Source organism: Cucumis sativus, chromosome 6 (genome assembly GCF_000004075.3).
Source record: "Cucumis sativus cultivar 9930 chromosome 6, Cucumber_9930_V3, whole genome shotgun sequence".
NCBI classification, from domain to species: Eukaryota; Viridiplantae; Streptophyta; class Magnoliopsida; order Cucurbitales; family Cucurbitaceae; genus Cucumis; species Cucumis sativus.
The window spans coordinates 9,950,339-9,975,741 of NC_026660.2; the positions used below are offsets into that span (position 1 = coordinate 9,950,339).

At 32.0% G+C, this 25,403-nt stretch overlaps 2 protein-coding genes across 3 annotated transcripts; both read right to left on the reverse strand.

The window, feature by feature from the left end:
• Positions 1-8,528: 8,528 nt before the first annotated feature.
• On the reverse strand, positions 8,529-9,894 carry LOC101213369 (probable BOI-related E3 ubiquitin-protein ligase 2). Of its 2 annotated transcripts, none has more exons than XM_011658686.2 (2): positions 9,287-9,894; positions 8,529-9,191 (listed from the first exon to the last, which is right to left on the reverse strand). In XM_011658686.2, the coding sequence occupies exons 1-2, from the start codon at positions 9,677-9,679 to the stop codon at positions 8,610-8,612; spliced, it is 975 nt and encodes a 324-aa protein (XP_011656988.1). In that variant the 5' UTR covers positions 9,680-9,894; the 3' UTR covers positions 8,529-8,609. The 2 variants fall into 2 exon arrangements, with proteins under 2 accessions (XP_011656988.1, XP_004145732.2); XM_004145684.3 differs by having other exon boundaries at positions 8,529-9,188; positions 9,287-9,880.
• Positions 9,895-13,151: 3,257 nt separating this feature from the next.
• Positions 13,152-18,138, reverse strand: LOC101210035 (conserved oligomeric Golgi complex subunit 5). The gene is made up of 3 exons (XM_004145757.3): positions 16,924-18,138; positions 15,708-16,181; positions 13,152-14,693 (listed from the first exon to the last, which is right to left on the reverse strand). Exons 1-3 carry the CDS (start codon positions 18,055-18,057, stop codon positions 13,761-13,763), a joined length of 2,541 nt encoding a protein of 846 aa, XP_004145805.1. The 5' UTR covers positions 18,058-18,138; the 3' UTR covers positions 13,152-13,760.
• Between the last annotated feature and the right edge of the window lie 7,265 nt (positions 18,139-25,403).

Below are 25,403 nucleotides of genomic sequence, written 5' to 3' on the forward strand. Positions count from 1 at the left end.
AGCTTTCCACTTTAATTTCCACCACAATAATTCAAATTATTTATTATTTGTCTGTCCATTAAAATTCCTAGTTCCAAATTAAACACGTTTTAAGGAAAAGCCTTCCACTAAATTAGAACATGGAAAGAAAAATAATGGATATTGGAGTGGTAAGTCATGTGTGAAGCCACATGATGAAGATGAACGCTCAAATCTTGCCACTTCCCTATTCATCATATCATTCATGGAACAAACAAAACTTGGTGCTCAATTTCTCACACACAAATACTTTTTTCTCCAATTCTATCAAGAATTAAAATATTATAGTTAATTAGATCTCAAACTTTTTAATCATCCTTCAAATTAGATTTAAAAATAGGAAAGTTTGGTTATATTTTCGTAAATAGTTTTAATTTTTTTCCTACTTTTAAAAATAATCATTTAAAATTTCATTTCATTATTATTTTAAATTAATTTAATACACATTGACTTTAAAGACTAAAACTGACTGTTTGGAAAAGACATGGAGATGAAAACTAGTGCAAATCTTAAAACTTAGGGACAATTCAAATCTGTAGAACCTAAAAACTGAATTGAAGTAAAACTCATAAGTTTAGAACTAAAAGTGTAACATAAAATCACTATAACCACTTTCTTTTTTAAGTAATGCGCTTAAAATCACTATACACAAAAAGTGGCTTCAATCCATACCTTTATACAAAAACTAGTGGTTGTGTTTTGTGTTTTTGAAACAGTAATGAAATAGTAGTTGTTTACTTTTATCTTCTATTGAGTGTTTGGAGTGGTTACATTTGGTTACATACATTTGAATGACATGATTGGAGTGTTTGATTTTATAAAGAATTAAAAAGAAAAAAAGAACCAAACTTTAGACTTACTCCACCCAATATGATGAGAATTGAGAGCAAGAGCACCAAGTAAGGTTAGTGTGATTGAGATTTCCATGTAAAAGATAGAGTATTGAAAAATTCCCACATTATAGAAAGAAAGAAAGAAAAGATATGATTCCTAGGTGAGTGGTTTGTGGGGAGTTTGTTTGCTTTTTGAGGCAAAGATATGATAATGTGGGATTCTTTTATCTTTAGCCACCATTATGTTATGTCTTTAAAGAAAGAAAGAAAAAAAGAAAGAAAAAAAGAAAAAAAGGCATAAGCCAACCATCTCCAACACTTGTGAACTACTACTCTCTCTACTCTTCATTTGACACATCAACATCTACTACCCATGTTTATATTCATTATTAGCCCCTCACTTCTTCATCATTCCACTAATAACAACTCTCTCTCTATATATATGTGTATTTTCCAACCACAACATAGAATCTATACATACATGAAAATGATTAACAATGATTTGACCATTTTCATTATCAAATTTATTAAATGTTGTACGTGTTAGGCTTGTTTTATACCTTAAACTTTATGGGAAAAATTTTGAGAACTTAAAGAAGAAGAAAACCATTGTCAAGTTTTTTTTGTTACGAATGATCCAATTTTTGACCTAGTCTTTTAAAAATGTGTTTTTCTTTCTTAATTCTTGGACTTTTAGTCTTTGTCCTCGTCCTTACTACTAATAGAAAGTAAATAACAAGAGTTTTGAGAATGGATGTGATAGAGAAAGGAGTAAGATCGGCAAGTAAGAGCGTATAACAAAAGTCAAGAGTTGAGAATTCAATACACATCGAATATAAAGTCATCTCAATAGTTTCTGCTAGAGTGATAACATGAGCAGAATGTTAAAAGAAAACCAAGTTTTAAGAAAAGTGAGACAAATTAATTCTATTTGGGATCCAATTTTAGATAAACTATACAATATTTATCTCAAACACATACTTTCTCTCACGATCTAAGCTAGCTTAGTAAGGTAAGACTTCAAATGTTTCTAAATGAGATAATCTTAAATCAAAATCATAATCATAAGCTCCTTATCTAAATATACAATAATGTTTGGAGCTCATCATTTTTATATATTCATTGTAGATGTGAGTGGGAATCCGTATTCTTTTAATAATTATTTCAAAACCTCAAAACATATACAAAACTAGTATAGTGTTGAGTTGAAAGAGAAACCTAATAGTTAATGATGAAGAACACGCCTAGTTACTTTTAACTTATTACCTATATTACAAATAGTATTAGGTGTATGTTTTAACGAAATGAAATCTAACACATCCATGATTGGCTGTAACTCAATCAAATGAAGGTAGCGCGTGTAAGAAAGGGGGAGAAATAGTGAAGATGAGATTGATTTGATGTAGGGAAGAAATATGGAGTGAGATGTGGGGGCAATGGGGTTGAGGGGGTTTGTGTAAATGAGCATTTAAGATACATATATTTGGTATTCATCTTGATATTTGATATTTGATATTGAATCCCATTATGTGTAGTGATAGATATTGATGTTGAGGTGAAGGGGCGTTGAAGAAAATTAAGAAGAAAGAAAAAGGATAAAAAATTGGTAATATAAAGATAAATGGTTGTGTGTTTGATGTTTGATGTGTGTGAGGGGGTGGGTGGGGAGTGGGGCCTTTGTAAAGAGAGAAAGCAAAAGAGCAAACACAATCAATTGCAAGAACATGAAACTAAAACTACAACTGCCTACGCTTCAACCATTGTTGCCCCCACTCTCCTATTTCCAATCTTGAATTACTTAATTACCATTCCCTAATCTTTTTTTATTTTTTAGTTTTTCAAAATATTCATAAAATTTTTGTTATGTTTGTGTTATATTTGTAATTATTTTCCATCTAATTATTAAATTGCAATTATCTCTTTATTTCTTTTAATTTTTAAACATCAACAAAAAAAATGAACTTTTTTTAGACATCACTCAGATGGATTCTTTTCGTTTCCATGATCTTTATTTTCATAATTTAATTTAAATTTAGAAAATAATTTTTTTAAAAGAAATAAAGAAATTCTTAGATAAAAATGGTAATGATGTTTATTAGATAAGAAATTCAAAGTTTAAAAGTGTAATTGTAACTACTACACTAATACTTTACCATTTATGATTTTGTTACATGTAAATTGGTAAATTTTAAATATATTAAAGTGAAACAATTAAATGTGACAAATAATAAAACACAATAAATTTATAAATCCAACTCTATAATTAATTAAAAAATTCATGATATACATTTAATCTTAAACTTTGGTAGAATATATCATAGTGAATATTTGTTATATTAATCATTAATAAAATTTGGTATGGAAGAGTAAGGTTGGGATTTTATCCCCTCCAAATAAAAGAATAATAATGTAAGAAGGGGAAAGGGTAAAAAGTTAGGAGGGAATAGTTTTATTTATCTTTTTTTTATTTTGGCCCTCAAAGATATTGGGTTTTAATTTATATAAAGATGAGATGAGACATACAGTTTTGTAGAAACAAAATATTGGATAAACCTTATATTAATTAGAAATACCCTTTAAATAATTGTCCTTAATTATTTCCCACAAACCTTAGCTACACCCAAAAGCAATCAAATTCTTTTCTTTTTTTGTTAATTTCTTCATTCAAACATAGATCTACACTTATCATCATTATTGAGCAGATTTGTGGTTGATATATAACTTAGAGAGAAAAGAAAATAGTGATTGTGAATTATTCCATATCCATGGTTTATGATCTCCTACATACATTTTAAATCCCAATAATATAAGATATAATTAAATAGTCATTAATGGGAGGGGAAATGATTATGGGGTGAGACTCCCATCACCCTCAATTATACTCTTTAAAATATTATGACACTCAATATAATAATAAAACAAACCTAAAACTTTTATATTATTGTAAAATTAATCTTTACTTAAATGGGGAATGGGGCCTTCTTCATTAAATTAAAGTAATAAATATTTAATTATAGATATCAAAGTCAATGATTTTGTATGTATGTTCTTCAATGGTTGAGTGTCTACTTACATCATCATCAAATCCTTATTCCTATTTAACATTAATAAAAAGCTGTTCCTTTTAGATTTCAAGACTCATTAATGACCAAACCAAAAAATAATAGTGGTGGAACCAACTCTATACATATAATATATATAATACTTCATACTTCAACTTTCATATTAATTACTTTAATTTAATTTAGAGGGAAAAAATCAACTTCCGTCCTTGAATGATTAACTGCATCCATTTCTTTGCATGAAAAACTCGCACAAATCTTTTGTCGTTACATGTCTTTTGTAAATTTGTTCAACGATATCTACTTTTTTTTTTTTTAATTTGATATCTTATTTTCTAAGCTAACGTGTGTAAGAGTTTTTAATTCATCAATATGATATTGAGCTTACTTACTATACCTTGTTGTATAAGTTCTTAGAGAGAATGTAGTAATATCGAATCTCTCTATAGAAGATAATTACTTACCATTTCTCTTAGACGTTTTGTTTATTTCCCTAAAACACGTTTGTGGTTATTTGTAACATCAACAATCTCAAGATAGTTACAATGTTCGAGGTTGTAGGATGGCTAAACCAAACACAACTTAAGTCGTTTCATGATTAATATATATTCACCTATTTGTCTAGTGGGTCCAAAACCTAAGATTATGAATTTTTTTCAAACACAAATTATGTCGTCTCTCGAATTTAGGCCTTACCTAGATCAACTCTCAATTTTATTTTTTTTTAAAAAATCAGAGGCTAAACCTAATATGGGTATGAAATTAAATAATATTAATTAAGGTCTAAATATGGACCCGTTTATAAATGAGAGTTTTAATTGTTGTAATTGTTATATTAGTTTGTGAGATGTAAGTGGTACAATCCTACTCATAGTCTTTAGCACTATAATTAAATTGATATATATATACATATATATATATATATAGTTATATTAATAGTTACATTGTTAAATAATTATTATAAAAAAAATGAGAAAATTTTCTTCCACGACTACACTACTTTAATTTATTTTTTGTCAACAAAGTTTTTATAAAAAAAAAAAATGGTATAAAATTCAAGCTTGAAACAAATGGGTTAGCATCAATAATGAGAAAACGACCTTACATTTTATTTCTCCCCTCCTTCTTTTGTCTTTTATGTTATATTACTAAAATATGAACATTTCAAAAAATAATTAAAATAAAAAATAAAGGAAATATTAAAGTGAAGCCACGTGTTGGAATTTGATTGGAAATACTTAGCCTTCACTTCAAGTACGTAACTAACAAAATAGAGCAATCCAAAGCCAATGAAAAGAGACCCATTGCTTCGCTTTTGATAACTTATAATAGTTAATTATATAAATTAATTAAAGAGGGTCGGGCAGCGCTTTCCCAAAATTACACATTTACATTTTAAATTTAAATTCAAATTTTAAAAATTCATCTTTTTATCATTATCATTTCTCATCCAAACTTCTTAATTATTCTTAATTATTTTTAAAAGTCTAGGGTCCCAATTGTTATCATCCAAATAAAAGATAACATGTTAAGATCATATTTGTAATAAGTTTGACTTATTTTTTTTATTATTTGAAATTTAATTTGTAATAAAATAATAAAATTAATTATTTAAGCATGCATCATTATTGATGTAATGATAATTTTATTTTAACAAATAATGGAATCTTTTTCAACGACGCAACACAAAAATATATACATTTCATTATTGAGTAAAATTTTTGTCATTTTCCACATAGCTTCATCTTCATCTAAACTTTTCGTTTTTCCTTCTTTTAATAAAAGAAGGAAGAAAGAAAAAGAAAATACAATTTGAAGAGATGGATTGTTACACCCCACAGCCTCAAAATCGGCCACATTTTAATGCCAAACTATATAAATATCTCATTTTCTAATAACTCACAACCAATAATTTAGTAGATTGGTTTAGACGTTCAAATTAATTTTTAAAAATTCTAAAATAAATTATAATTCATCATTTTTTTCTTTTAAATAAAAATATATAAATTTTAGTAATTTGATAATTTTAAGAATGATAATTATTCGATATATCATTCAAATATATAACACATCATTTTCAAAAGTTTTGAATCAAACATCAATTTAATGGCATGAAAATTTATGTTTATAAGATAAGTTAGATCTTTACGTAACCGACAACAATTCAAATCACTTTTTATTGAGGATATATTTTTAAAATAATAATAATGTTTTAAACAAGAAAAAGAAGAAGTAAAATATAGAAACCAAATTCACGTTAGGGAATAAAATTAGCTAATGAAAAATTCAATGATATAGAATGGAATATGATTCTAAATAAGGTGAGATACAATGCTTTTAAAAATGTAAAGTATATTTCTTCACTCTATAAACCCTTTGTCACTTTCACCCATTGAAAACCATATTTTTTAAATAATATTTTCTTTTTTCTTTTTAATTTGTAAATTGCAATGACATAAAAATAATGTCTTTAAGTCTTATTTATAAGTAGATTTGTTATTTTAATATATGTATTTATACATATTAAAGAAATGGTATGATTTTCAAACTTCATACATGTTTAACATTGGTTTTAAAGATTGAGTTGTAAGTGGATCTCAATCTCTTATGATCATACATAGTATATCATATTTTTAATACATGGTTAATAAGAAATGATTTAAGTAGTAAATAATATAATAGGAAATCATAATCTTTGTGATATATTAATATTCAAATAACTTCTCTTTATACATAATATTAAAAAAAAAAAAAAAAGTAAAACAAAGAATTATATATATATATATATATATATATATTTATTAGGACAAAATCATAGTGGGGGCCATAGGAGGGAGGAAAAAAGAAAAAAGTGATAAGAAAGAAATAAGAATGCTTGTTATAAAAGGGACAAATGGTGGTGGTAGCCCACATAAAAAGACTTGAGATCCCTGTCCCTTTTTAATACAAAACAAACCCATTTTTCTTTTCTTTCCTTTGAGAAGTCACCAAATATTTCTTAATTCTCCATCATCTCCTTATGATGATATTACAATTTTTAATTTTAATTTTAGTAACATACCATACTATTCCAATTCCAACACTTTTTCATTTCTACCATTTCATTTTATTACTCTACATTTCCCATTGAAAAGACAAAATAATAGAATTGACCTACCACACCTCCCTAAACCCTATCTAACACTCCTCAACCAATCTATTCTTAACTTTTTCTTTTTCTTTTACTTTTTCAAAAATTATTGTTTTTTTCTTCTTCTTAAACTTTGCTTTGTTTGTTTGGGTAACAATTTTGGACTATGGTGAGATAAAAGGTACATTTATATATATAAAATAATATTCTTATTTTCATGTTTTTGGCACGTATCATCAAATTCTCACACATCTAATTTTGTCCAACATTCTTCTCACCTTTATCTTTTTTCAATTTAACAACAACAATGCTATTATTCTCCCATCTACTTCATATTCTCACGCATTACTACTATATATCTAACCCTATCACATTAATCTACCAAATAGTTCTATATTTGACAAAACTATTTTTCTTATGGATATCTTATTATTATCATTGTTTACGCTCAAATTCATATAAAATAAAACAGTAAGTTTGTTTTTTTTTTTTTTTTATAGAATATCTAGGTGAACCAAATTAAAAGTTAGTAAATTTGTTTTTTAGCATATTTAGGTGAACCAAATGAAAAGTTTGTAAGTATTTATAGAAACAAATAAGAATTAACATAAGGAAGGAGAAGAATGAGAAGAAAAAAAGAAGTAATTGTTTTAGTTTTTGTGAACGAAAGTATCAAACTTTTGGCAGGAAAGAGAAAAGTTGAATTCAAGGATACCCTTGAGAAACTTAAATAATAGTAATAAATATAAGATGCCAAATTCTGTCATTTTATTAAAGAAAATAAAGAAATAATTGGATTGGGATAATTTAATGAATAGAGTAAGGCATAATATATATATATATATTATTAATATGAGAAAGGGAATAGGAATAGGAATAGGAATAGGAAATTGGAATCCGTGTGGGTATGTGAAAACTGAAAAGTAAAGTGAAAGGTTAAAAGGGAGAGGGGGTTTTGTGTGTGGGTCCTACCTCCAACACCGATATTTGCGGGAGTCCAACGTGTCAGCTTTTAAACCTTCATCCTCCCACCTCCTCTTCCTTTTTTTTTTCATATACTTCCATTTATCATTTTACTGGAGAATAAATTCATTTTTAATTTTCTCCTAATATTCCATCCCATAAGAATAATAAATAATAAAAGACACTTACCTTTTTCTTTTTCTTTTTTTATAGTAAAAAGATGGTGGTAAGTTTTTGTCTATTTATTTATTTTTCTCTTTTAAAAGAAAAAAAAAAAGGTAAGAAAACAAAATTGAAAAGGTTTTAGAAGAATGAAGGGAGTTCTTGAACTATTTTCCGCTTCTTACCCACTCCCACAGTCACCCATCGGCCATCATCCTATATAATTGAAAATCCCCCCTTAAAATATGGATCAGTTGAAGTACTTAACTCAATTTATGGAGTGAAGAATACCAAATTATATGATTGCTGCTATAATAATAATAATTTTGAGTAGGGAGTAAAGAGGTTTGAGGTTGAGAATTGGGAAATATAAAACATAATATTTGAGTAGTGAGTAAAGATGTTTGTGGTTGAGAATTGGGGAACGTAATTTGTATAGTGTCAAGGGAGGATTACCCGAACACTAGCATTGTTAGTAGAGTTACAAATAGGACAATTATGTAAAGAAGAAGCACAAACAGTACACAAACACAAATGTCTGCATGGCAATAATAACACACACGATTCTTCCTTCCCACATTTCTTACACCTTCTCTCTTCTTCTTCTGCTTCCTCTTCTTCTTCATTTTCTTCTTCCTGCTTCCTCTTCTTCTTCCTCATCCTCCTCTCATCATCTTCTTCCTCTGCCCCACCACCACCCCCCTCACAACACGACTCTGCCACCTCCTCCTCCACCACCACCACCGTTGTCTTCGTCTCCTGTAAAAGCAGCACTTCCTCCAAATTCCTCCTTAACGCATTTGCCGTCGCTTCATTCGTCTCTGCCACATCTCTCCATATTTGATTCTCCATACTCAAACAATTCACTCTCTCCTCCAATTCCCAATTTAATTTCCCCATCTTCTCTATCTCTTCCTCTTTACTCCTCAATACCCTCATCATCCCCACCTCTATTACCTCCATTATTCTCCTCGCTTCTCTCTTCCGTTTCTCCTCCACTTCCATTCTCACCTTCTCCATCTGCTAATTACAACCCCCAAAATTAAGTAAAATTGAAATTAATTCCACACACATCTATAAATAAATATATATTTTTCAAAAGTTAAGCTATACCGTACATGTTGTGAAATCAATAGATCTAGATCCATCTGTTGTTGTTGAATCTGAATTGAGATATCTTCACCCAGAAAATACAAATTACATCCGCAATTCTTCTGTGAATTATTATGAAGTTGCGATGAAGGATAGGAAACGAATCGGTTTAGTGTAGAAGTAGAAGAATGATGATGATGATGATCTCTCGGTCGCTTTCTGGCCGGAATGGGAAGATTGTAGGTTATACCGCTATCGGATTTCATAACAACACCTGTGGAAGTGGGAAGCACCGCAGTGGCCTTAGGAAAGGAATCCATTGGTAAAGTAGAATTGTATGGAGGAAAGAGAGCTGCGGTCTCCACGGCTGTAGAGTTAGCATTGAAGGCCGTTAATGGCGATCCGTATCCCATACCCATATCACATACAAAAAAAGGAAAAAAAAAGAGAGAAATTGAAATGCGTTGCTCTGGGAAATTGAAATTTATTTAAAGAACAAAAAAAAGTGTATTCGGAAGAGAGAAATGATGTGAGGGTTTGTATTTATAGGTAAAAAGAAGTAAGAGGAAAAGAGAAGAGGGGGATGCGGGTCAATCCCGTAATTTAGGGAAAGTTAGGAGGAGATTTACGAGATTCATGACCTTTTCCAACGGAATATTGGATTGGTTGTTTAAATAAAAACATATAATGTGATTAATATAATAATGAAGGAAGAAGAGAGAGTTGAGATTGTGGGTAATATGCGACGTGGAGTATTAAAGCAGATGACGCACGTAAGGAGACTGAAAGGGCTTTTTTCTTTTTCTTTTTTTTTTCTTTTTTTTGGGTACGGTCTAACCGACTTCTCACTTTCTTTCTTCTTTTTTTTTTTAAATATGGTTTTTTTCCCCTTTAATGCCTTCTTTCAAACTCTATTTTAGTTCAACCACTTCTTCTCTTTTTTTTCTTTTCTTTTAATAAAACCCACAACCCCATCCCTTCACATCTTACCCTCTCCGATCCCTTTATTTCCTCATTCCAACAATTAATCATCTTTATCACAACTCTTTCATTAACCACATTCTTAATTCATCTACATCATTCACTACTTTCCTCCTCATCTTTTTTCTCCATACCTTATCACTCTCTTCTTACTCAACTTAAAATAAATAAATAAATAAATCACCTATGTAGATAAATTTAGAGATATATGGAACATAATATTTAATGAAATTTCCTTTTGATAATTTTGGAAATATAAATGGATGTTTATAGGGTGTGAAGGTAGAGGTAGCCACCAACCACTTTGAATGATAAAAGGACGAAAGAGCAAATAAATAAATTAAAAGGGCATAGGGGGGCATATTAATTACATATGACTGTCAGAGTTGGACCAACATCATTCACACAACATAATTATGAAACTTTATAGGGAGAGAGAAATTTAAAAATATTTTGTGTTGAGAGTAGATTAAAAGTTGCTAAAAAAAAAATTTACTTACAAACTTTAATAACAATAATCTCTTTTTCTTTTGCTTTCTAATATTGTTGCTTCTCTCGCATCATCCATATAGATCATAGTGCTTTTGTTAAACCACACCACACAAGAATCTAATTAAAAAAAAAAAAAAAAGAAGGAAAATCATCAAAAAGTAATTTCAATTCAACCCAAAAATGAATAAAATAAACCAAAGTAGGGAAAAGGAGAAAGGGGGTGGTGGATGCTAGTATTATTAGCATCATAGGTCATCCTTTACTTTATATGAAAGGACACCTTAGATTGTTGTCTCCAACTTAAATCAACAGTAAATCCTTCAACACATGTGCCACAAACAAACCCTTTTTTTTTTTCTTTTTTTTTTCTTTTAAGGTTTGTTTACAATAACATGATATTGATATTGTTCATTTTAGATTTGAACAAAGGATTGCAAAAATGATTTACAACCATTTTCTGTTTTTTTAGTGGCTTTATATCAACACTTTTTACATGTCCCTTTACTAAGTTATTTCCATCTTTATTAATTTCCTTGATGATGTGGTTGCCTTTTAACTCTTTTTCTTTTTTTCTTTTTTCTTTTTTTTCCTTTTCCTTGTTGTAACTTTTATTTTCTTTCAAGTGGTGTTGCCTTAATATTCCACATGTGATCTCCATAGTCCACTCTCTTTTAACCCTCACATTTTAAGATTCCCCATACCACTCTCTTTCTATTTCAAATCTCTATCTTTGAGTTTTTTTAGGGAATCTTATTCATCTCACCTACACCCCATATAGAAAAAGTTTGAAGGAAGAAATAAATCCTTTTAAATTTGTCTTGAGTTCACCTATCTCTTTCGACGATATTGAAGAAAGAGACAGAGCTTAGAGGGAGAGAAAATAAAAAGAGAGCTTGTTATTTAATGAATAAGGTTCCCATATGTGAAGCAACAAAGGAAATAGAGATATAGATCAATATCTTTCACTCTTTTTCCACTCACAAACAGATGGTTTGTTGAGGCATCATTATAAGGACTAATACATTGCTTATGGATGAGGATGCTTTAACTCTAAACTAATAATTTATGCCTTTCATCAAATCAAAACCTATGTTTTGGAAAGAGTGAAAGAGAAGTAGAACAAAGTGATAAAAATAAAATAAAATACTGTACACTGATTTTTGTGGGGGTGGGTTGGTCCTTCCAGTAGTAATAGGGTACCCTACCAAAAAGCTAAAAGGGGTCAGAGTTCAGGCTGCCTAATTTTCACCCTAAGCAATCAATGCTTTGGTTTCTTTTTGGACCCAAATAAAAATGGAGAGATGGGAAAGTTTTTTTTTTCCATAAGCTTGGGTTTGGTTTTTAATGTTGTTTCAAAATATTTAATGGGTTGGGTGGCAGTGGCATGGCAGTGATGAAAGTTTGGGAATTGCATGTGGAAATAAGGATTTTGAGTGGTGGTGTGGGGACAAGTCTTTTCACATTGAATGAAGGAAATGGGGTGAATACATATAAGAGATAATCTTGATTCCAAAATCCAAAATCCCAAGTAGTGGAAAATGGAAGTTGGTTTTTTATTTTTTATGTGTGTCATCTTTCTTTTCCCAATGCGTGTGAGTGTGGGTGTCTGTGTCAGATTTTCTTTTTCTTTCTTTCTTTCTTTCTTTTTATTCAATTACTAAAGAGTGAATTGTACATTTCGGTTGTTTCTTTGGAGCCCAGCCAGAGGTACCAAGCCAGGCCACCATCAATGTCCTCCTTCTGCTTCAACACAATTTCATAACTGCTCCATTATTGATTTTAGTTGTGTTATCAGCTTAGTTTTGTATGAAGATGGCAGAAACAAATGGGGGAATGGGGATAACTATATGACATCAATTATTGAGGATTCTAAAGATCTTTGGAAAAAGAAATAGGATGAAGGATTGAGTTGTGCCTCGTCACCAGGGTTATGTCGTTGCCTACAAGCTACCTAGCTACTCGTATAAGGAGGTGTGTCACTCTCGAGTCCCATTTTGACGATCACCATCGTAAGGATGCACCTATGTTACTCTGTACTTAGAAGAAGAAAGAAACTACTATTTTTATTGTATTTAGATTTGTTTGCTTTCTAAAATGTGTGATTCATGTTCATACACTACCATTTCACTGAATAGTAGAGTAGAGAACATAACATCACAGTGAAAAAAGAGTTGAAACAATTTCTTCAATGGCATCCTGTTCCTTAAAATTTCAATAATTGGTACCTGAGCTACATAATAAAACATTATGAGATCTAAATTATTAGATGTGGAAGTAAATATTACTAGAATTCAAACATACTTGATATAGTTTAATTATAAAAGTAAAGGCACTGATGAGTTCTTTGTTTTCCTTGCACATATCCCAGCAGATGCAGTGCAATCACTACTCAACTAAACTACTATAGGAGAAAGCAAATAATTAAAGCCAATGGCCCATTTACATTATTATTTGCACTTAGGAGACGCCTGAAACAATCATTCATCAGTCAACCATCGTACTGTAAAGCCTATCAAAATCAATAATTCATCCTCATCATCCACAAAAATGTTTACACCATGATGCTATAACTATTAGAAATCCCCCCCACCCAACAACACTCATAATGTATTGCACAGGGAACAGTCCTCGACTATTATTTGGTAAATGGCAGAACAAATGAACAAAAGAATAGAAATTCAACATGTAAATCGGTTTTTAAAAAAAGTATAGCTAACCGGCTTAGCATAAGTGACGAAGTCGAATACTTCAAAGTTGATCTGATCATCCAGTGACCTTGGAAGCCTCAGCAAAACAAACAAAATTCGGTCTTGCATTTATGAGGAAAATGGAACTCGAGGATGGTATCTTTGCTTCTTCATCCAGTTTTAAGGCAAGTGAATAATTAAGTGAATGGCTTGGTACCTAAACTTCATGTTCGGATCAATTGAGCTTCATATCCCCGGCTACTATCAACAAGGAATCAACATTGAAACACAGTCCAGACTGACATTTTTTATAAAATAACAGTTGTAGACATGAAGCATGTTATGTAGCTGGGGAATTTTGTGTCAATGATGATCCTACTTGAAGCATAAGAGGGTATACTGCAGTAAATTCCTTGTCTCCTCTGGCCCGTACCCTAGTGGCATAATCATCTAGAGTTGCTTTGACACCTTTCCAAACTTGTTCCTCACCTTGAGAGTCCAACCACAATGAGTACTGCTGAGGAGTAAGTTTGTTCCTTTGCATCGGTGACTGCAGTTCCTCAGGACCCCGAGAATATAGATGATGAAGTATGACACTCGCTGGCAAATCGTGCAGTAGTGGAGATGCCTCCAGTTGAGATGTTTCAAGAAATATAAGCGGACGAAATGCTCGAAGAGCTCGATATGGTGCACCAAGTTGTTCTACAGGGAACAAGTTTTGACCCACGGCTAGCTCCAGTTCAGCCATGTCCCTAGCCATTCGTAGTTTTCCTGATTCAGAAAGAGGTCTGACAAGAGAAGCATGCCTGATAAAGAAAATTAACACTCTTGATGCCATGCTTCTAACAAGCTGAGTGCAAATGTTTTCCGTTCCAGAGATGGTTGCATTTTTGGATGAAGGCAACAGCCTTGATAAGAACTCACCGCGAAAGTGAAGAATGTACTTTTGCAGTTCCTCCATGTAAGGTGATGCATTATTGTCCATTGCGGCATTCAAACCCAGTGCACCAAAGTTCTGGTCATGAATTTGCAATATACATGACTCGAGACTGTCGAGCATGGCTTGGAATAACGATGTCACAGAATCACAGGCAACCCCGTATATTGAACCTAATGAAGGAGACAGAACATCAGAAGCAATGATGGGTAGCCCAGTTATCATAGATGATACTCGAGTATGAATTTCTTGCAGATGCTGGCATAATGTGAAATTCTTAAGTTGGGCTGCGGTTGCTGGACCATTTACTTGGCGAGCTTCAGGACCGGTAGATATCTGCCATCAAATTTCAATAATATGATAAGTCACAAATCGGAGTAAATATTTGAATATTGAAATATATTCCACCAACATTGAGAATTATAATCCAAAAATAATTTCTTCTGATCTAAACTTGGGTTTAAACAAAAATCACTAGAAAAGAACGATCCTTCCCATAAAACAAAAACTTTCCCCTCTTATGACAATCAATGAATCATTTCATTTTCACAAGCAAGTAATGAAGGATGTAAGACAGTTATTCACCAAGAACAGAACCAAGTGACAGTTTAAGAGCCTAACCTACATCAGTCCAAAAATCTGAGATAGTACAGATTGGTGAAGCAAAGCAGTTCCACACTAGGAACAAAATTTTGTTCAGTTCTGAATAACAAAACCAAGTGACAGACTGACAGTTTAAGAGCTTCACCTACATCAGCCCAAAAATCTGAGATCGTATGGATTGGTGAAGCAAAGCAGGGCCACACTAGAAAGAAGACTTGTCAAGTCCTATATGTAAATAATCCTGATTTACAATGTTTCCAAGGTCACATGGGATCTTTGGTAGATGGACAATATTTTATTATGATAGGAAACAAGATAGAATATATTGTATACCAAGGGTTGTAGATGGACAATACTTTATTTTCATAGGAAACAAGATAGAATATATTATATACTAAGGCTTGTAGATGGACAATACTTTATTTTCATAGGAAACAAGACAGAATATATTATATACCAAGGCTTGTAGATGGACAATACTTTTGCTACTGTACTACAAATTGCTTAGTAGTAAATCTTGCATGGAAAAACAGTATGGGAATAAGAATATCTATAGCGGAATTTTTTAGAGGCACAAACATTGAACAAATAGGCCCCCCTGGTGAACAACAAAGACTAAATTCGGGGCACTATGACTACCTCCATTTTTATAACATGGAAAAACAGTATAAACATATAACTTTGGATTGCATATGATAGTAGACAGTAGTGGTTAGAATATGCCAATTTCATCAGAAAACAAACTACCTGACATTCAGCTCTTTCAGCCAGTAAGAGCAGAGCCTTGCCAACTTGACGCAGCACAAGTAGAGTTAAGCGTCCATCCATCTGAACAGATTCAATCTCTTCCTGAATACATGATATGATTTTTGAGATCTGTTCTTTCGAGGGAACACTACCACGACTTGAGACTGGAAATATAGAGCTAACAAGATCAGACAGGCGACTCAAGCAAAAGCCGAGGAAAGCTGTCTGGAATATTTCAATGGCTGCAACCATCTGATCTTTTCCTGTTGAACTTATTGCTGGCACAACCCCTTTGACGTCAGTATCACGTGAAATTCTTTCAAGAAGATTCTCTATCATTGAAAACAGTTTTGGATACCCCATAGTGAATATTTCTTTCACAAAGCTTGATGCAGTAAAAGCTGACTTCATTTGGCTAGCAAAAGCCTTCACAAGAGCCTCCCAAACTCTATCTGTTAACATGGAATCACCTTCCTAAACAACGCATAGGTTATATGAGAGACTGGTTGCAAATAGGAGAAAGTTTAAGATAACTATACAAATTATGGGTGTAAAATTGAGCAGAACAAGGACTAATGTGAATCGCAAAAGATTTTATTTCAAATTCTGTGAGTAAAAAACTTTGACAAGGTAAGTATCTCCTTATGTAATTTGCAGTGACTATGATCTGACTAACAATTTGCTTTGAAATCTCACAACTTTCAACAAATGAGGTGGAAAGAAAATGATGACAACTTGGATATACTTCAAAGCACATGGAAAAATTTTGGGACTGAAATCTACTCGAAATCTTAATTTCATCTTTTCTCCCACTGTCAACTAGTAGAAAAAGCTTTGAGATGACCAACTAATGAATCACTTATTTTATCAAAGTTTAACAGTAAATTGAATTTTATGCTCAAAATTAACAACAGAGAAATTCAGCAGCCGCTTTACTATATCTTTCACTTCTAGATTATATTCAACAAATGTCACCAAGTGATCACAGATTTCAAATGCACCCAGTTTCTCTGTTTCATATACTACATTGGTCATTTAGAGACAGATATCAATCTACCAAAATGTTTAACTAATTGTGACCGAGACCCAGGTAACGAAAGGTGTTGTCTAAATTAAAATCAGTACCTATATCTTAGGCTTATCGCTCGCTAGTCTTATATGAAAAAATAATAGTTTCATTATCTACATTACAGAACAGATTTTGGGTATCACTTGCCTGGATAACCTCGTCAAGCAGCAAAACATGAGTAAAAGGGTCGCGTTTCTTCGATAAGACCCTCTGCAAGTGCCAAACAGCAATAACAATTGAATGCAACTGATCCAAACAAGTTCCCAATCTCTGCCAGAGCGCCTCCCTTGCCTTAGCACCTCCACCAATCTGTGGCGTCCCACTTCCCCTTATTCCTCCCGGACCAAATCCACTTCCCGCCGACCCCGAAATTGACTTCATATCCAATGCCACACTTACGCTCTTCACCCCCATACCCTTATACTTGGTCATCAATTGCTCAATGGTCGCCTTCAATTCACCAAGATTGTAAAACACCTGCAAACCAGTCCCCACCTCAGCTTGATTCAGACCCTCCATTCCTCTCTCCAAAACCTTCATAGCCTCAGTTCTCAATTTATCCCCAATTTCTTTAACCCATTTCAACTCCTCGTCAACAACATCGATGCCCGCCAGGTCAAACTCAGTACAAAGGCTCAAGATCTCGCAATGCAGCTGGGCAGCCTTAGCAAGATCCAGCTTCTCCGGGTCATCAGCAGATGCAGAAGCAAGTTCCCTAAGCTTCTTCGACAAACGAAGGGCACGGATCGTATGCTGAAGAAGCTCGGTGGTTTGATGAAGATTGGAGAACTGAACGGTCTTGGTAAAAACGACATTTCTAGGTTCAGAAAGCTCGGATCGGACATGACGAACGGTGGACTGGAGGGAGGAGACACCGGATCGAACAGTGGAGAGGGCATTCTCAGCGTGCTTGAGAGATGAGAGTTGAGAGAGGAGATCATTGTGGCGGGAGAGAACCTCATTGCGAAGCTGTGATTCAAGGAGACGGATGGCCTTCTGGAGCTTCTCGGCAGTGGAGGCGGGTGAGCCGGAGGAAAGAGCGGCGGAGGAGAAGGAAGTGGAGGAGAAAGAAGGAGAAAGAAAAGCGGAGAAAACAGGGTCGGAAGCAAAGGAATCGAGAGGAGATGTAGCAGTGGCAGTGGTGGTGGTGGAGTTAACGGGGAGAGGGGAATTGAAAGAAGAAAATCGGTGAATAGGGGAGGAGGCGGCAGCCGGAGTGGAAGAGAGCGGAGATCGCTGAGACTGGAACGGTGACGGTGAGGCTGCGGCTGAAGACGCCATATCGGTGGGAAGACGGGAATTTTCAGTCGTCAGACGGGGAATGCCTTTTTTATTATTCGTTTTCTTGAATTTGGAGCATTATAAATCTAAATCTAAATTATTGTAATTCAAATCAATCACTATATTACTATATACTATATACTATATACTATGTATTCTTCTCCTAATATTACCTTTCATTTTTACTAATTCAACATTTTGGGTCAATTTTAAATAGTTTAAACTTTCTTTTCTTTTTCACTTTAAAATACTTTTTAATACAAAAATAATATTATTGAAAACAAACTCTTTTGATCCCTCAAAATTATGGTTTATATTTCTAAATATAATTTTCATATATTAAGGAATTAGTGCATATGCTATAGACTTATAAATGATTTAGAAATTGTTAAACCTACCTACAATTCAGAGTTGAATGTTTTACCAATATTGTGTTTGATAATTGTTTAAACACTAAAAGAAAGAATTGTGTTTCATAAACATAGAATTGTTTGAAGTACAAAGTTGAGATATGATGTTTAAGTTTAAAGTGCAAATTTGTTTAATTTTGTATTTGACGACAATGTTGAGTTGATATACTATGAGCTCCTAGTGCAAGATTTTGTACTCTAAGAATTTGTTTGAAAGATAATCTAAAAACAAAAATTTAACCATAAGAGAATGAATGAAAACACTGTTATATTTCATATTTTCATATTTGTGTTTAGTAGTAGAATTTACAAATTAGATTTTAATTTAAACAATTGAAAACTAGTTGTCAGTTACCTACAATAAGGTTTCCTTTTCCTTCTTTTCAATTCCTTTTCTATTTCATTTTTCTTTTCCATTTTCCTTCATCTTATCTCTATCGTCTTTCCCAAATAACCACCCATCTTTCTCTTCCTCTCATCGTGTTCGTTGTTTTCCTCTTTGTCTCTCATCTTCTTTCTCTACATGACGCCTTCCTCTTCGCTGGATCTGGGTTTTTCTCTTCCTCTTTGCGTGAATTGTGTTTTCTTTGTGGGTTTTCGTTAAATTTGTGGGGTTTTGTCAGTTTCAGTCCTCCTCTTCGTAGTGGGTTTTCGTCTTTCTCTCGTCGACTCTGTTCTTCAGATCTCAATCTTCATCTCCTTCTCCATAAGATTACAAGATGACATTCATATCTAGGTTTGATAATTTTATTTTTTTATATGTTTAATGGAGAACATATATTTTTGTTTGATGTTTAATTGAATTAAATGCGAATAAAATAAAAAAAAAATCAGGAAACAAGAAACAATTATCAAACACATTTTCTGTTTCTGTTTTTTTTTTTCAAGAAACAAGAAACAAAAACAATTATCAAACACATTTCTGTTTCTTGTTCCAAAAAAAGAAGGAACGGAAAACCGAAAACAGGAAACAAGAAACAGGAAATGAGAACGTTACGAAACGAGTCCTAAATTAATTAATTAAAATTTTATTTCTATAATTCATAATATCCATATTTAATAACGGTTTGAATTCAAATTTTAGACAATATAAAGAATGAAAAATATATTCAATAGGTTCAGATTCTTTATATTTCATACTATTTATAAAACTTTATTAAATAATACATGATACATACTTCTAATAACAAATTCCATTTAGGTTTTATATCATCCCAAAAATTGAATGGCAAACATAAATTTTTAATAACAACTTATATTCCAAAATATTTATAAAAAAAATCTATTAAATAATACATAATACATATTTTTAATAACAATTTAAATTTAAATTTTTTTATCCCTTGAAATCGTGCTAATTACGAGTATCCACTTATTTTAGTTGATTTTTATTTTAAAAAATTTATTCTTTACTTTTTGCCAATTGTATAGAACTATTATATTGAGACATTAATATTCATGTTTATTTTCATTAGACGTTTTCTTTTTTGTGTTACGGTTTTCATCGAATACTTACTTTACAACATATCCTTTAACATTATTTGTGATGGCTTTACAATGAGTAAAGGTTGTGTGAGATGGTGGATGGATTGTAACTTTTCTATATATTTATTATCGTGTGGTTGATGTATACGTTTAGTTTGTTAATATCGTAATTGAAATTCATATCAGTAGGTTTAGTTTGTCAAATACAATATATAATTTACATACACATTACTTATCTCATGTCATCGATAAAGTACTCAACCCATAAATTATATAGAATTCATATACACGGCTATTAGAAAGTACTAGTCACTAATGCCAATAAACAGATTCAATGTTTTAATAACAAAAGTATATACATATCATTGATGATGACAAAACCTATTCCACACCGTCATATTTACAAATACTTTGTAATTGTATTCCACAATTCTTATTATCTAATAGTCATTCAGTATAACAAACATATTTCAATCTTTCAGGACTATACCATTTTCATTTGATCTTCTTCCTTTTTGCTTCATTTCATCATATATTACTTTTTCATCGATTGACCTTGTCAACCTGTTTATTTCTCCTTAGTGTGCTATGTGCCCTATTACAATTATGTACACATGTTAGTTTTCAGGATGTATTCTAAACATTTTGATCAAGTTGTACTATATTCAGTTTTTATCTTTACCTCATATGGTGAGCGATCTCCACTTGTCTTTGTGCATACTTTAGTATTGCTAGAGGTGGTTGTTGGATTCTTAAGTTGGTCGCAGAGAGGTAGTCACTTCACTAAGTCTGTAGTTAGAGGTGGTTGTTGGATTCTTAGGGGGTGAGAAGATAGACAAATGTAGAGTTGTACGAACAAGGCGTGGTTTAGTAAGCAATAATGTTTGTTCTAATTTTTTTAATTATTTAAATGAGACATTGGGCAATGCCATCATTGAGACGTTGAGATTTTGTAGCGACAACGCGTTGAGACACAACATAATGTAAACGCTTTGAGGCGAGGAGGTATTGACACATTAAGACTTTGAGGCGTTAGAAATATCATGCATTAATACTCTTATGACCGTTGAGGCGTTACGAAACTCAACACTATATATAGTCCCTTCACTCCTCTTATCTTATATCATCCAGAAATACTTCTCTTACAAATTTCTCTCAAAACTTATCTCCCTTATTTTTGTTTTCAGAGCAAAGTCATTCAAAGCATGTGTTGATTTTCGATTGATTTTGATGCAACTTTGATTGAGTTTTCTGCCTGTTTTATCCCATGAGTGACATGGATATACTGAACTATTTGTATTCCAGACAGAGTCATAAAACGTCTTAAAGAGAGGGTGAACCTCGACTCATCTAACAAATTTATATTTTTCGATTAAGCATCCAAGCATTAAGTCTAGGCGTCCACCAACCAGTCGTTCACCAGTCTAGGCGACCACACGAGGTAACCATGCTCCAAGTTTCATCTAATCTAGGCGTTCAAACTTCTAAACACCAATTGTTGCTTACAATACATGCTTCACTGCATCCTCCCGTACTTGCACCAACAATTTTTTTAAAAAAAGAAAATGTGTCTGAATTTCAAAATAGAAAACTAAAAACAAAATCAACATGAGTAAGTACAAGTAGAAAATGATTGAAAAATGAGAATTTCCAAACTCCATTCCATAGCACTTTTCATTTATTTTTTTTCTCTTTTTAGCCTAGGAGATAGAGAGAAGGAATTCACGTCATTAAGGTTTATTTAGTACCACAATAAAGTATTAGGTGAATTAATAGAAATCATCTACTTATTACATAAAATGTAATTAATGTATGGAAAGAACGCATATTCCAATTTAACTATAAATTATTTATGATGAATACAATTCAATTAATTGAAGTCTATATCATAGTTTTGAATCTCTCAACTTTACATAAAAAATTTAACGTTTGGATCATTCATCCACCTAAACTAAAATGACAGAGTGTATGTGGAAAAGAAGGAAAGAAGAAGGAAAGAAGAAGGGAAAGAAGAAGAAAAGAAGAAGGAAGGAAGGGTTTTGGGAATACATACACCATAAATTACAACTACAACAAAACCACAAACAAATTATGCCTACAGAAAAGAAAAATGGAATCCAACACAAGCCGACAATTGATATATACTCATTTTCCTAACTACGCCTTAATTTGATCCGATCATATTCTCCGTTACTCAGTTGTCACTAAAAGACAATCAAACAAATAAAAATGAAAAAGATCAGACATGACCCCCACAACAGAGTAAGAAGAAACAGAGAGTTGAGACCAACACAATGGCTTCAACAACAGAAACAATCTTGAAGAAGACATTATCGACGAGAAAATGAAACATTTGAAAATCAATTGGGTTTCTTCTGAATAGCCAAGAAAACCGCCATGGCCATAGCTCTTTGCTCATCATCTTCTTCAACGACCATGTTGTCTTCTTCTTCTTCCCCATAAAATAAACAACTCTCTGTCAGTTTCTCTCACAAAAGGATAAAAATGCAGAGGCTCTGTATGTTATGTTAATATGAATAAATGGAGGCTTCTTTATTTTGGGGGTTTGGCCACTCTGTTTTTGTTTGTGGGGGAGAATCTTAAAGAACAATGTATTTGCTGGCAAATAATATATGTAGAGATGGTGGGGAAATCTATGCAATTAATTCCAACCCATTTCTGTATATCCTAAAGTTGGATAATTAGGATTTTAATTCAATTTCAAATTTCTTTATAAAATATGTAAGTAACCGTTAAGAGGTTTTGATCATAATAAAAGAAAGAAGTAACGTTAGCCTTTAGACCCCACTTTGGGGAAATTTTGGAAAAGAGCTGAAGTTGTGCCATTTGTTTTAAAATATGACATTCCCTAAAATCTCCAATTATCTAAAGGGGAGTACAAAAATGAAAAATGAATACAGCATTGTTTCCAAATGTCTTAAAATTTTATATTTAATATACATATACATATATGTACCTATGTATATTAATATTTTTGATTCCTATCCATTTGAGGATATTATAGTTACAGTACAGAGTATTTATGAAGTTTAACTTAATTATGCAACTTACTTTTATTTTTATTGTAATAGTTGGGTAAAGAAAAAGAATAGATATGAAATTGGTTATATTATATTACTATATATTTAAAAGAAAAAGAAAAAAAAAAAGGAAGGAGGAGAAATAGGCACGCGTGAAAAGGAGGAGATCAAGTAGCCAACTTGTATGCTACATTGTTCCGTTCCGTTCCGTTGTATGGAAAGGGACATGGATAACGGTATAATTACAATATTCATTTTTTAAAAAAAAAAATAAAAATAAAATTTATTCCTTAAAACAAATACCAAATAAAACCCATATCTTCATCAAAAGGTAACGCAACGGCCGGTTATCAAATTAGTCCTCCATTTTTTACGAAATGTAATCCTTTCATTTTAGACTAATACAAATAAATAATATATATATAGCCAGCTGGTAGACGGCATGCCATGATTAAGAAAAAATAATGTAAAATTGATTTTGAAATTGTTGCTTCAATATAAAAGGGTTATTTGGAAAATATATTGATTTTCACAACATTTCCAAATTCACCCAAATTTTATATTCTATACATGAAAAAAAATATATTCCAAATGCCAAAATTATTGAAATATTGAATTTTGTAGGCATGTATATATATGTTACTGATATTAGAAATAGTGTCTGTCACCACGATCACACAACACTCCTCTTGAAAGTGCCATTGTTGGATTTTAAGCTAAGAGTATTTTTGTTGAAGGAAGTTTTTCATTTTGGTGGTTGGATTTAAAGTCATAAGTTTTTGAAGTTGAGATTGAACTCTGAATTGCACAAGACTTTTGGGATGAGAGATAGTGATGTGAGTGTTGGTCAAGTGACAGGGAATTCATGTGAATGTGGGGGTGCAAAGGGGTAAGTGTGGGGTGTTAAGTGTGTATAGGATGGCCAATGCATAGCCAAACAACATGAAGCGCGTGTTAGGGTTATGTGGCATGCCACAGATGTGTGGCTAGACATGTAGCGAGGTTAGCACGCTGCTAGGCAATCTGATGGGTCTGTGTGTGCACATGTGCATCCTCTAGTACGTACTGCTCATCCCAAGCACCAACCATGCCCTAAGTGTCATTTTAGGCTATTTTTAGTGTTTTTGTAATTTGTAAGTAAAGTTTGAGCTACTTCTGAATTAGGAAGATTAATTGCGAATTCTCTTATTTTAGGTCAAAAGGAGATTGAAAAAATTTATAGACCAAAGAGTTATCTTTGTTAGTAACAAAAATGAGTTTAAATGTTGATTTTCGAAATGAACTACTAGTTAAATGATTTGAGTATGATTTAAGTTAAATGTGCATATTTTGTATACAGCTTTTAGAAAATTATTCCCAAAGCATGATATTTAACCAAGATAGAGTTTATAATTGAGCTTGTGAACTGTTAATAAGCAATAACATGAGTTTACTGATATTATTAAGTTCTTTGGTTAAGCTCAAGATTTAAGTAAAACATATTTTAAAACCTCATGAGACTTATGAGAATTTCAAGCAAGCATGAGTTATGTTGAGTTTCTAAGTATTTAAGCTTGAGATTGATTCTAGCAAAGCACGTTTTAAAGAATAGAACTTTGATGTATGCAAGAGGTTTATTTAAACATGTTCTAGTTTGAGTTAAGCTTGTGATTTGAAGGCATGTTTAATTCTATACTTGAGATACCTAGAGAATTATAGTAACTATGCTATGGAGTTTCCTGTGCACAAAGGTTTATATATTGTGATGATGGCATTCAATAGATGCCTAATTTTCCATCACAGAGATTAGTTAGAGACGAGGGCCTCTTTGGACGCCTAGTTATCCATCTTAGAGCAATTATATCAAGATGAGGGCACTCCTAATGCATAGTTTTTCATCTCAAAGTTATACATAAATTTAGGATATAGAGAGAAAGAGAAAAGCTTGAGAAGCTATTTTATCACTTTGCTATGTGTATTACTTGCATATTTATAAAGCATGTTTCGTTTTAAAAGATAATAGTGATTCATTGAGCTTTAGTTCGCATTTTTTTCAAAATGTTTTCACTTCTTAGGTAAAGATCGTAGACCCGGAGTCTATCTTACTGGTGCCTATCTACTGGAGAGTCTTAGTTACCATTTCAATAGTTACCATTTCAATATGTCTTGTATTTGAAGCCTGCATATAGTCTATATATTTTATATTATGTGAGTTTTGAATGTTGTATAGGAAATTGTTGTGGGATATATTTTGTTTGAGTATTTAAGACTTATTAGAACTTTAAAAGTTCACTCTCTCAGGTTTCTACATTTATGATTCCTTTTGATTTTAGTTGTTGAGTTAGTAGTTAAGTTAAGGGTCAACAAGTATTCTTGGGAGGGAAACAAAAATTATAAGCTTCATGTCTTCTCTTCGACTTAAAGAAGGCAG

Coding starts and splice junctions, on each gene's coding strand:
- LOC101213369 (XM_011658686.2), bottom strand. CDS start 9,679: ATGGGTATGGGATACGGATCGCCATTAACGGCCTTCAATGCTAACTCT. Junction 9,192..9,286: donor ATCTATTGATTTCACAACAT/GTACGGTATAGC, acceptor GGTTGTAATTAG/CAGATGGAGAAGGTGAGAAT.
- LOC101210035 (XM_004145757.3), bottom strand. CDS start 18,057: ATGGCGTCTTCAGCCGCAGCCTCACCGTCACCGTTCCAGTCTCAGCGA. Junction 16,182..16,923: donor TGCTTGACGAGGTTATCCAG/GCAAGTGATACC, acceptor TGCGTTGTTTAG/GAAGGTGATTCCATGTTAAC. Junction 14,694..15,707: donor CTGAAAGAGCTGAATGTCAG/GTAGTTTGTTTT, acceptor ATTTGATGGCAG/ATATCTACCGGTCCTGAAGC.